General features: G+C 42.4%; 1 protein-coding gene across 1 annotated transcript; it reads left to right on the forward strand.

The window, feature by feature from the left end:
* Nucleotides 1–354: 354 nt before the first annotated feature.
* On the forward strand, nt 355–7,720 carry tut1 (terminal uridylyl transferase 1, U6 snRNA-specific). The gene is made up of 10 exons (XM_030078493.1): nt 355–601; nt 1,671–1,861; nt 1,991–2,197; nt 2,872–2,986; nt 3,212–3,339; nt 3,696–3,922; nt 4,144–4,253; nt 5,310–5,432; nt 5,854–5,946; nt 6,164–7,720. The coding sequence occupies exons 1-10, from the start codon at nt 526–528 to the stop codon at nt 7,303–7,305; spliced, it is 2,412 nt and encodes an 803-aa protein (XP_029934353.1). The 5' UTR covers nt 355–525; the 3' UTR covers nt 7,306–7,720.
* The last annotated feature ends 5,478 nt before the right edge of the window (nt 7,721–13,198 follow it).

The following is a 13,198-nucleotide window of genomic DNA, read 5'->3' on the forward strand; positions in this document are numbered from 1 at the left end:
ACCACATGCCAAAAATCATGGCGTTGCTTTGAGCTTTTTATGCTTTCCCTCATCTGAGAACCCAGTCATGTCATCAACCGTATAATATCCAAATAAGCATAAATTACTGTTTCTTGACACAATCATGAAATCTTTGCTTAGTGTGCCTTCATGAATTCTGTGAAGTTTACCCTCTAGGTTTGTGTAATGACCTCTTGATTTCTTGTATTAAATACTACAAAAAAACAAACAAACAAAAAAAAAAAACACCATACTGCAACTTCCTGTGGTCCCATAAATACAGACATAGATTTATGTGTGTTTTCACATTATGACCGACCCAGATAAAAACAGCTGTAGACGTAGATAAACTCAGCAACACAACTCTGGCTCGACTCCGGAACCTGAAGATAAGACAGCAGAGCGACACGGACGGGGTTTGGAGGCGGACCAGAAACAAACGCAGTCTGGACGCTGGAGGGAGATTTGAGGAGTGTCGGTCCTCAAACCAGCCTGCCGCGTGTTAGCAGGACAGTCAGGGTCGGTATGGAGCCGGGCAGCGACGTCAAAACCACGCCGAGAGGCTTTCACTGCAGCCTCTGTAATGTCAACGTACCCAACAGTAAGTACCGCCAGCGGCCGGAGCCACGAGTCATGGAGGGAAACTGCAAGTTAACTCTCCAGTAGTAGCAAACTGCTAGTTAAACTCCATTTGAACTAACAGCATGAGGCTAGGCTTAGCAGTCGAGCTGTAGCTAATGTAAGAAAGGCTTTGAGGGCTGTATTTGTGTTATAGTCTAGCTAATATCCCACATAGAGATTTCTTGTAAAGTCTGACGGCGGGCTTAACACTTCCCGTACCTGGCGCTGTTTGAGTCTCCGTGTTTTGGCAACGAAGCGAAAAGAATGGTATCTAATGGTAAATTAACCAGTTTTTTGGAGTGCAGGTTTATAAAAAATGTTGCCCTTTGCAACCCGTGTGTCACGCCACACAGTCTATCAGTGGAGTGTGTGTGGTATTTGTGTACCACGTTGTGTTTGCAGTGATTTTTTTTTTTTTTTTTTTTTTTTCCTCCCTTCATTCATGATTTCTGTAGCGTCTTGTCCTGCTGGAGTCTTGCTCCGCCCCTCCCTGCTCAGGTGCCACACCTGGAGCTGCAGGGATGAGCTTAATTAACCTCAGGTGTTGATGGTCACCCAAATGTGGACAGATGGTTTCAGACTGGTTTTATTGTGTGTCTGAAATGTCATGAGAAAAGTTAAGCCTTAAACTTCAACAATGATGAAATAAAGATGCAGATTGTACTGGGTGTGTGGGGGGTGGATTTTGACTTGCATCAGTGCCAAAAGAGTTTTTAGAGAGTACTTTTTTAGTTTGTGGCTCTTCGTTCCCCTAGGATGAGGCCTAGAAAAAGTGTCTCTTTTGATAGTTAATAATAAAAAAAAAGTTTATTTGAAAGGCTCCATTTTTTTATCCTCATTCTCAACTTCCCCTGACGTTTGTCGCTCCTCTGGGGAGATGTCCCTCTCATCTTGTAAATCTCTGACTTAAGATCTACATGTTTATGTTCATGTTTTACAACAGTACAGTTATGAATAACATAATGTGCACATCTGAGATGGGCAAAGTACTTCCTGTGATATGCCCATTCTTGCTCACTCAGTGGGTGTTGATAATTTCATCTCCACAGAGGCAAGTTTGGAGGAGCATGTCAAAGGACGGAAGCACCAAACGCTGAGCACTGTGCGGGCCACCCGGAAGAGCCAGGAGCAGCACAGTGTGTTTGTCAGTGGCATCAAGCCTGACATCTCTCAGGCTGATCTGTCAGAGTACTTCCAGCAGTTTGGACCTGTCGCAGACGTCATCATGGACAAAGACAGGGTCAGTGATGCACACAGCCTCACAGATTCTTATTGTTTTTCTTTTATGAATGTTTGCAGCTTTTCTTCTAAACCAGTCAACCTAAATTTGCATATGAAATATCGCTGATGTATCATTCTGGGCGCACAGGGTGTGTATGCTATCGTACAGTTCAGCGAGATGGAGAGCATACAGACAGCCTTGTCCCATGTCGAGCACAGGATGAAAGGGCTGAAGCTGCGTGTGAAACCCCGAGAGAAGAAGGATTTCAAGCTCATCCCCAAGAAGAAGCATGACTACGAGAACCTGCAGCAGGTCCTGGAGCGACTCAAACCCGAATTGTGTCAGCGGGCATGTGTAAGCATCCTGTTAGCACTCATTTATGGACAGCATCAGTATTAAAAGAACCCTTTAACTATATGCTGCTGAGGTCTTGGAGAAAAAGGAAAGAACCAGGCTTTTTGTTTCATGTTACCACATCTGTTCATGATAATATGGATATACACTCAGTGGCCACTTTTTCAGGTCCACTTGTACAGTCTTACACAGTTCAGATCAGCAGCTCTGCCATAACCTCTGTCTTTTAACAAAGTTTATAATGTTCAGTTTTTGTTGACATTGTGGAGAATGTGCCAATTTAATTCTGTTTTTTTATTATTATTTTTATTGAGGTTGTAGTTTGCAGAGGTCTTGAACTGGACTACATCATATTGAGAGGTGTTTCCAGTTTTTTTTTACACGAGGGGGACAGAATAGTAGCACCAGCTCTCAATAAAATGCAGTCCAGTTCAGCAGCACCACTAACTATGAGCTCAATGCCAAACATAGAACTGAATGAACACCTCTGTTACTTTGACAAATAGAAAACCCAAGCATTACAGGCATCACAAAAGCGAACTTTATGGCAGAACAGTCATATTGTATTAGATTGTCCAGGTGAACCCAATAAAGTGGCCACTGAGTGATCATGATCGAGGAGGAGAGTTGGGTTGTTAACCAGTTACTTCACAAGGGACTGGGTTCTTGTCCAGGTGAACGGGCAGATGCAGTGTGTCGTGGAGCGATTTCAGCTGGGGGAAAATGAGAAGAAAGCCCGAGGTTTGCTGATACAGCTCCTGCAGGAGGTCTTCACTGAGTTCTTTCCAGGTAACCTCATCAAATGCATGAATAGAAACTTATGTTTGAAGCCACATTTTGCTTTGTTCCCAGACAATAAAGAAAAAAAAATGTTTCATGCACAAATTTATCTAGCCTGAGATCAGGCCCCTTAACAGTCAGCTGTAATCTGAAACTCTTTTGCAACCTTTACAATATAAGAACCTTGATATGATTGACTCTCTGACCTTTGATCCATGTCTGGATGTGATGCAGACAGCCAGATGCTGCCATTTGGTTCTTCTGTCAACACCTTTGACATCCACACCTGTGACCTGGACCTGTTCCTGGACCTGGAAAACACCAAAGTCTTTCAGGCTCGTGCCAAGTCAACTACAGAACAGGTTTGCTATCCTGTTTTCTATCATTTTGCTATCCTCCATAGTTTTATTTTTTTCCCTAAGTCCCTGTAGATCCAGTGTAGAGGCACGTTCAGAGGGTGAAAACTGTACCTGTTAATAGTGTATTGAGAAAAGCCATCAAAAGGCTTTAAAGCAATGCTAGGAAACTTTTCATGCTGACAGCTCCAAATGGCAGTGAAAGGTATCTTTTTGTATTTTTACATCAAAATGTAAAATTGTGCAGCTGTAGTCTGTCATCTGTAATGATAAGATTTCAGAATCAAAATAACCAGTGCCAAAACTCACTTCACCGTGACATAACCCTTGATTTGTCCATTCGGTGTTCTCACTTTCTTTAGGCAGGGGAGGGCACCTCAGATGACGGTCGCTCAGAGGACTCCATCTTGTCTGACATTGATCTGTCCACAGCCTCACCAGCTGAGGTGCTGGACCTTGTGGCAGCAATCCTGAGGCGATGTGTCCCCAGCGTGCACAAAGTCCAGGTGGTCAGCAGCGCTCGCCTCCCTGTGGTCAAGTTCCATCACCGTGAGCTGAACCTTCAGGGAGACATCACCATTAACAACAGGTCAGATGACAAGTAGAAATTTAATTTTATACTTCATTGAGTTCCTCTGCACTACAGGCTGTATTAGATTTAATTTGCAAAGCCTTTTTAATCTGTGTATAATGTCTTGTATCCTTAGGTATCATCACAAGTCATCAGGTGGTAATGATTGTTGTTTTTCTTGTACTGTGAGAAGAATTGCTAAATGGTTTCCTTGCCTGCTGTCCTCTGTTGCTCACTAGACTGGCAGTGAGGAACACTCGCTTCCTCCAGCTGTGTTCAGGGACTGAGGCCAGGCTGAGGCCCCTGGTCTACACAATCCGCCACTGGGCAAAGGTGAAACACCTAGCTGGTAAGACACATTAATCAGCATCTTAGAGAAGATAAACATCTAAACTAAAAGAATTGGATAGGGAAAAAAACAACATATTTTCATTGTCTCCAAGGGTGATCAAAACATTAGCTGGTGCTGTCTTCATATCAAGCATCAGTCCTGTGTTTGTAATACAAACATTAGATTTGACTGAGGATGTTACTAGGGCACTTGGATTCTTATTTCTCATCTGTGGTCAACAGAGGGCAGTACAACCTCACTGGTCCCCCTTACAGTCTTCACTGGGCAGACTGGTTTGTGTTGCTGTTATTGTCCTCACATAAAGGCTGCAGGGATACACAGTTGCACTCATAATCAGTATTGGGCAATTAATTTAAAAAGGCAATATTTTGTATCAGTATGTTATTTTACAACCAATATTTGGCCAATGCTGGAATGCGACCTCATTGTGCAGTGTGTCAGTGCATTTCTGTGGTCAAAATAAAGGAAGCACAGGTCCAGCCACAGTGAAAGATTGTGAATATGCTGTTATAGAATCAAATCTAAATGTTTCTCGACAGGCCAAGACAAATTGTCTAATTGCTTCTAACAGCAACTGTGAAGCATCACCTTCCCCCCATGACATTTATTTCTTTCCCTCGATGAGAACAGTGTTCTCCAGGATGGCAGTGCAGTTTTGAACGAGGCACATGTGCACAATGAATTGAGGAGCATAAGAGTGTCAGTTACATGCCAGGGTGTATTTCAGTTACCAGATATTATCTAAATTGAATCTTTCCTGGAGATTCTGAAACGACGGCTCAGGTAAAGTTTTCCACCAATGTCACAAATGACAAAAGGAAATGGCTGCTTCTATTTTTGTGTTTTAGCATTAACCTTGCCCTTTAGGAGATGAGTGAACTGAACCTATGCCAAAAAGCCCCTCAACACATTACAGAACAATTCATGCTTTTATCTGTTTCAACCATAGACTCTACCTAACCTTACATACCGTATTTCCTCACAGTAATCATTTCAGTTTTATCTTTCTGAGCTCATTGTTGATGTGGCACACACTTGGTTATGATTGTGTAGGTAATCCAAGTGGCGCCGGTCCCTTGCTCAACAACTACGCTCTGACGTTGTTGGTCATCTTCTTCCTGCAAAACTGTGACCCTCCTGTCCTCCCCACTGTGGACCAGCTAAAAGACATGGCCTGTGAGTGCCGCTTGACCCACCTACCCATTTTAAACATTCAGTGTTACTCTACCTTAGAGCAGTGGTTTTCAGAAAGCGGTCCAGGGACCAGCAGGGATCCCTTGGGGTTTCCAAGAGCTTCTCAGCAAAATGAAGAATAATTTTAGCACAAGTTAAGTCACAAGTTAAGTGCATTCTTACAATGCAGAAATACAGAGGAAATTATTTTAACAATACGTTTGAATCTATCCGCTTTAAATCAGTCAGTGGTTACTTTGTAGACATGTGTAGGCACAGTCCATTCAAAGTGCATGTGCATTGTATTTTGTTGGATAAGTTAAGTCTGGCATTTCAACAGGTGTAAATTGAAAATGCGTTGGCAGGCAAATTTGTGTCCATTTGCTGTGATCAGAGTTTGACTCCGACTGTAACTTCATTACAGGTGAGGAGGAAGAGTGTGTTATAGAGGGTTGGAACTGTACCTTCCCCAGTCAGCCTATTGCAGTGCCACCCAGCAAAAACACCCAGGACCTCTGTAAGTTGCTCAGGAAATAATTACACTGGGGGATCAGTGCATTTGCTTTTGTATAAATAGATTTTCAATTATGTATGCTTTTACATAACCTAGCTTCCCCTTATGACTTTAATGTAACCTCTCAAATGATATTGAATGCAATTATTGACTTAAGCCAGAATCACAATTACAGACTGTAAATGTCACCCTCCTATGGATTTGTTATCTTTCTTTCCAGGCGTCCTGCTGGCTGGCTTCTTCTCCTTCTATGCCCAATTTGATTTTGCAGGTAGTGTCATATCTCTCAGGGAGGGCCGTGCACTCCCAATCACTGACTTCCTCAGCCAGAGTAAAGATGAGGCTGTCATGGAGGAGGAACAACCCACCAAGGTCCACCACCACAGTCCTAAACTGGGCCCCCTCAACCTCCTGGACCCTTTTGAGCTCACCCACAATGTAGCTGGGAACCTGACCGAACGCAGCCAGCACAGCTTCCAGAAGGAGTGTCAGGAGGCTGAGAAATATTGCCGCAGCCTGCAGTACCAGCGCAAATCGACCAAGGGGAAGTCGTGGGGGCTGGTGCGCCTCTTCACCCCCCATGATGAAGTGCAGTGCCACAAGACCCAGCAGGGAGCCGCAGGGAAGGAGCTGACCATCAGTGTTCCTTTCAAGCCGGCGCTGCTCCCAGAGGTGTTGCGTAATCAACTCCACATGGCTGGAGACAGTTTCCGGCTGCTGTGGTTCCAGAGAGTTTGCTCTGCAGTTGAAAGGGTTTTCCAAGATGTCCTGAAATGTAGCCCTACTTTGTCCACGGACACTGTCTTCACAGAAGATTCAGGTATTTCTGCCGCTGAGGTGATGGAAACTTCCTTAACTGACCTCAACACATCAGCAAATGATGGCAGTGATGGTGTTGTGTCCTCCAGCGAGGCCAGCCCTCTGGCTCCAGCTGTAGTTGGAGCCAAGAGGCCACTGTCTTCAGGCAGCGACACTTCCTTGTCACCCCACGGAAAGAAGCCAAGGCTAGCAAGTAAGGCCAGTCCTGATTGGCCTGTGTGGACCTGGATCCAGAGGCACATAGTTTGGGCCGGCAGAAGGAAGACAAGAAGGGAGCTGGTGAAAGAGGTAGACTCGAAGCCAGAAGGCAGCAATATGGAGCTGGAGTGCCAGGTCACAGAGCACATCATCGCCAAAGAACCAGAGGTCAAGGATCCACTGGAGTTCAAGGTTCAACCCCAGCTGGTGGGTGAGACAGAAAGCACAAGGGCTGTTCTCAAGTTCCAGGCCAGTGACAAAACAGGACATTTCCAAGACTTTTTTCATTTCCTGGAGGCCTTCCTGCCCAAAATGGTGGAGACGTTGCTAGAGAGAGAGGTGTAGAATATAGTGAGGGCAGTGGGACTCTTCTACAGAGTTTCTGCAAAATCTAAGAGTTTTTTTTTTTTTTTCTAGTTTTTGTTTAGAAATATTAAGAGTTCCATTTCTCTAACTTAGATGAAGTTGTTCATGAAAGAGCAGAAGTGAAAGGGCTTTACATTGATCAGCCAACAGTGACTACTGTAAAAACTGGCTTTGTCAGTTTGACTTTGTTCTTTATGTTTATAGTCATGAGTTTGAGTGCTAAAGAATAATCCCGATGAAGCCTAATGCTTTTTGTTTCAAATGTGGCTTTGTTTTAGTAAGATTCTGTTTTAAAAAATAATGCTCTTAATTGACACCGTTTCAAGGGAACCTTCAGTGGCAGATATTGTCTATACAGCTTTTCATGCCATTGAAATAAATAATATTTTGTAAACAACATATGTCCTCATTTCTGTGTAGTTAAGATGACACATGGTGATCCATAAATTTCTTTTTGCCCTCATCATCATCTTTATAACTATCTCCTTCTCAGTAATCCACACAGAACTGCAGGGCTTCTCCATGAATCATGTTGAATATCCAGCCATCTAACATTATATTCTTTACATAGGGGTCACCGCCGCAACAGCCTCAGTGGTTCAACACGTGGCGTGGGCTGCCTGGAAACAGCCGTAGAGCACAGCTTTTATCCAGTCAGGTCTTTGCTCACATGACTGAGACAGATGAGAGTAATTACTCAGGCAGGCAGACTTCTTTATTACAGCAGGACAAGCTGGAGCTGAGGGATGCACACAGCTCCCATCTGCTGATTAACATCATTCATCTCACTTTTTAAGGGAAAATAGAGAGGACCAGAAGGTTATATAGGGCTAGTGAGGGGTGGAGGTGGCCATCATGAAGGGGTTGAGCAGGCTTGCTTCATGTTGATCTGCTGCTCATACTCATAATTCAAAAAAAAAAAAAAAAAAAAACAGTTTGGTTTGCCCTCAAGATGAAAATAAAAATCTTAGATGTGATAGATGGTTAAACGATTAGTCTTGGATGTGATAGATGGTTCATGGGGTGGAGATGTCTGTGCTCCAAGTGAAATTGCAGTGCATGACTCGGTTCACTGGTGGTAATCATGCATGCAGACAAAATTAAGTTATGGATGAATTTAAGGCATATGAGTAACTGCTCATTAATCCAAATAAATGGCCAAAATCATCTCATGAACAGCCAAGATTAGACATTTGTCTTGTTTACCCTCATGAAGGGAATAATTTAACATGAGAGGAGGTTATTTTGCTACTTCCATTTGTATGGCCATCACTTAAGAACCCAATCATGCTTTATAATTTGACTTGAGCCAAAGGAGCATTTAAGCATTATCTAAACTATTGAATTGTTCTTTGAGGTGGGTTAGATCAATGCTGCCCTGTTGCATTGATTAACCTACAATGTAGCAATCAGACTCATCATGATTTTTAAAAAATCATTGTAAATAAATAAGTCCCTGTCTTAACAAGTCAGGGACTTATTCAGCGTTAAAATCTTTCCTTTTCTTACAACATTAATCTGCCAGATGGGTTGAGATAATCCCACCAGTTTCCAATGCTGATCAACATGTTTCCACAGTTTTCCTGAATCAAGTGTCATTTTCTTGATCTTAGTGGGCTGATCTACCGTTTCTGCTTTGTTTCAACATATTTAACAAGTGAAATTATTTCATTTTTTCACTAGTTTCAAGAGAAAGAAGATTTTAATACTGAATATGAGACTCAATATGAGAATTTTTAAGATGGATTTAAAAAATAAATAAATAAATACATACATATCTAAAGCACAGTATTATTCAACCTGTCTTAAAACCCCTTTTTATAAGGGTGACTGATTTTTTCCCTTACAAATATGTCTATTTTAAGTGTCTTTCATCTTTTTCTTAATGGCACAGCTCTTGAACAACCACCATTTTCCTTAACCAACACCCTGCGACACTCCAATATCAGCATGCCTTATGTTCTGAGGTGCTCCTCCAACATGATCACCCACAGACACCTTCAAGCAACAGAATGAAAGTGATGGATAATCAACCTGGGGGTGTTTTTCTCTGTTGGCCCAAAAGCAAGAAAACCAAACTTTTAACCCGTAATTCTGGCATCTGAGGTCTCATGTCATCTATTTGCCTCAAGCTTCCCTTCGTCAAGAAAGGCAATTTCCAGCAAAATCTTCGCAAAGGCACCTTTTTTCATGATCGCAGCATGTATGCACGCCTGGAAACTCTCAATGAGGGATGGTTTCATTAGCTATTGATGACCAAACCAATTCCAGTAACATGTGGCTATTTTGTTGTAATTACTATTAGAATTGATTCTGGTGAGCATTTGTATGTGCGTGGTGTTCATCAGACCATGGAGCCTATTCTTCATTTGGAGTTCCCCACACAGGAACTGGGAGAAAAACAAGCCAATGCTATGTTAAGTGTAATTGGTGTCCTCTGGGATGAGATCCTGTATCAACCCCCCTGGGACTTTGAATCTCAGCTGTTTACATCCGTGAGCCTTGTCTGCTGTGACGCACGGCTGCACTGGATCACATGAGCCAGTCATCGAGTATATCGTCATCTTGTCAGCGTCGCTCTGGACTGCCATGTACGTTGAGTCATCACTGATGTCAAATCCCAGGATGGTCAGTTTCATAGATTCCAGCAATTTGAATATAGCAGTTTGTAACAAATGTGAAAAGTCAAAATCAAATAACCTCTGCCACTCTTACTGCCATCCATCTGAGTTACCTGAGGCTGCCCCGACCAGCTCGCTCATAAACACATGTATCAGGTCGCTGGATATTGGTGTAATTGGTCAGCTCTGCTTTCCAGAAAAGACAAATGGCCTAATTGATGCTGCTTTTGGCAGAGTAGCTTTGGTCCACTGGGGGCCCAGAATCACATGAGGCATTGCTGCTTTAGGATCCAAATGAGATGCCCTGCCTCGTGCATCCCTTCGCTGAGAGGACTGACATGACACACTGCTCATGTTGGGTAGCAGATGTGTGTGTGTGTGTGTGTGTGTGTGTGTGTGTGTGTGTGTGTGTGTGTGTGTGTGTGTGTGTGTGTGTGTGTGGATGGCATTTACACTGCAAAAATGTCCATTGTAACTAGTCATTTAGTCTCATATTCAGTTTTAAAATCTTGTTTTTCTTAATAGAAGGGATAAGATAACCTCACGTTTCCAAAACTATTTAACTTGTCATCACATGTCATTTTTTGATCGTAGTGGGCTCATCTGCCTTATTCTGCCTATTTCCTATGTAGAGAATACTTTTCCCCTTGAACAAGTGAAACTGCCTTGGAAACAGTTTGGATTATCTCATCCCACTGGTGGATTTTTTCATTTGTGTGAGGAAAAAACAAGATTTTAAGACTGAATATGAGACAAAGATGGAGACCTGTAGTGCTTAACGTCTGTCACATAGGAATGATGGGCTCACTTCTGATGCTACCTGTGATAAAATTACAATCTTGGCACATGACCCATAACATAACACGACAAGGGAAATATGTCATTGTTTGGCCACTGGTCATTCGACACCGCTTCTGACTGACGCCCGGTGGCCCTTTTTAGAGCCATTTATGTGATCATGAATTATTGCACTGACAGAGGACAGTTATCAACCGCCCATTTTCTCTCCTGTGTTGCACTGAGCTGTGCAAACAGGCCCGGCTGCCTGGAAAGCACTCTGTTCATATTAGTGGCTCCCCCGCTCTCCAGATAAGGCTAAATAAAAACGCATAATCATTTCCCCCGTTCAGTCTCTCAGTATTGGCAGGAAGGAGTCAGACATTCTCCTGGGAGATAGCTCTTACATAAGAGTAGTTGTGTGTGTAATCTCCCTGCAGTTTTTGGACTGGGTGGCATATGTCATGCAAATGAAAATGGAAAATGTTTTACGCTCCAAAGTGAGGACATTGCTTCAGAAGAATCTTTTAGACTGGCCTTTCTGGAGCACAGGTACATGCCTAAGTAGATTTACATCCTCCTGCATTATTCAACAATATGTTGCAGCTTAAAACTAAGGAAGTAATGTAAGTTCTCCTATCAAAGGCATGGGCATCATTAGCAGTAGCAAAAAGTTGGTAAAACTGGAAAAAAGGATGACAGGAAAAGTTTGTGAAATCAGTGGCATCCTACTGGTCCTATTATCTTGGCCTTGATAGCAACTCAAACACTCCACTGCTCTTTAGGAGCCTAGACCACTCTTCAGGAGTGCATTAGCCAGAGTTTATTGGCCTGTGAAAACTTCGGCTGTCTGCCCTTTTGCTTATCTGCTGCCGTTACTTTCTCAGTGTTTCCCTACAAACACTGGACCGAGCTAATGAGTTTGTCTTGCGCATGATGTTGTTTCTTGCCATTGAGTTTTATTGCCTTTAGAGCAAATTCAGAGAGGTTGATGACTTGAGTAAGAATCAGCAGAACGCTCAGGAAAGCCACTGTTAAGTTGTGGGGAATGGGTGATTGCGAGGGAGAGGGTATATGTCAATTCCCTTGAATGGGACATTATTTATTCATTATTTAATCACTTAGCTTTTGGCTATCCTTCTTCTCTGACTCCTCAAACTCTTAAGAGCCGCGTTTTTCCCATTTAGGCTCCATTTTGCCATTTTGCATTCATAACAACTTCAGCCGATGTGTCAGTCGAAGTCCAAACTAATTCCCCCTAAGTAACATTTTGAATTATGGGACAATAATTGGTTAGAAATGGTCAGCACAATCAATGTGCAATACCACAATCCACTTACTGCCTTTATGGCATGGTCATACGCACTTTAATTGCCTGTTTATTGTCAACAACAGCATCTTCCCGATGGAGGCTGTCATCTGTGATTTACACTCAAATCAAGTTGTGTTTTTGACAAGGGCTTAGGGACAGGCAAGCACATGTTTGAGGTGAAAAACAATTCTTCTTTATGACCCTTTAAACAACATGCTAGAGGTGTTGGCAGGCCATCCCTAGGGAGCCAGTAGGAGAAAACAGTGTGTTGTTATATTGTGTGGCATACTGACAATTTCTTTGATTTATGTATATTTTATTACCAAGGATGATACTACTATTATAGGGCTATGAAAGATTATTGTGAGGGTTTCCTCTTTGCACTGAACTACACACCAGACTCTCAACGTTTGCTCTTGGGCTTTATGTCTTCCAGTTAATATTAGATGGATTATCTTGGGAATGAGCTGTTTCATGGGCACATGACACAGGATAAATGTCACTTTGATTCTGCTGATACTTTCTCAGATATCTTTGTAGAGCAGAAAATGAGTCTGAAATGTTAACAAAGTGGGGGGAAAAACACCATGTGCGCAATTGCTTTCGTCACATTTTTGCTGCAATTTTTAATAGCTTTCCATCTCTCCAATATTTTCCATCTGAAAGTCTGTCTATACTCAAGTATTGCACCCCAGGCAATGTATTTAAGACTAAAACCCATACAAATAGTTTGTATTGCAGCTGCCAATATTGTCAGTATGTATTAATTTAACCATATTCTTGCTAAAAATGACAAGGAATTAATGTTATCCCCCATAAGTATATTTTTGGCAAAGTGGAAAAGCATTGAAACAGTATTTAGAGCACAAAACCCTACTACACACTTTCCACTAAAACCATATACATAAAATTCCTACAAGGTTAGCAGGTCTGTAAGTTGAATTGAGCTGAGGTCACACTGCCCACTTATTTAATTGTAGGGGAACCTCTAAGATGCATTACTGTCTTTACATGAAGAATTAATTAACAAAATCCTTTACTGAATAATTCAACCAATGAAACCTGACAGAAAAGAAAATTTCATTGCTGCATTTACAGACTATTGTTATGTAGCTGTTGTCAGGGACACATCAGCACTGGGAAACACTGTCTGGCTGCTGTC

Source organism: Myripristis murdjan, chromosome 19, assembly GCF_902150065.1.
Source record: "Myripristis murdjan chromosome 19, fMyrMur1.1, whole genome shotgun sequence".
Lineage (NCBI taxonomy): Eukaryota > Metazoa > Chordata > Actinopteri > Holocentriformes > Holocentridae > Myripristis > Myripristis murdjan.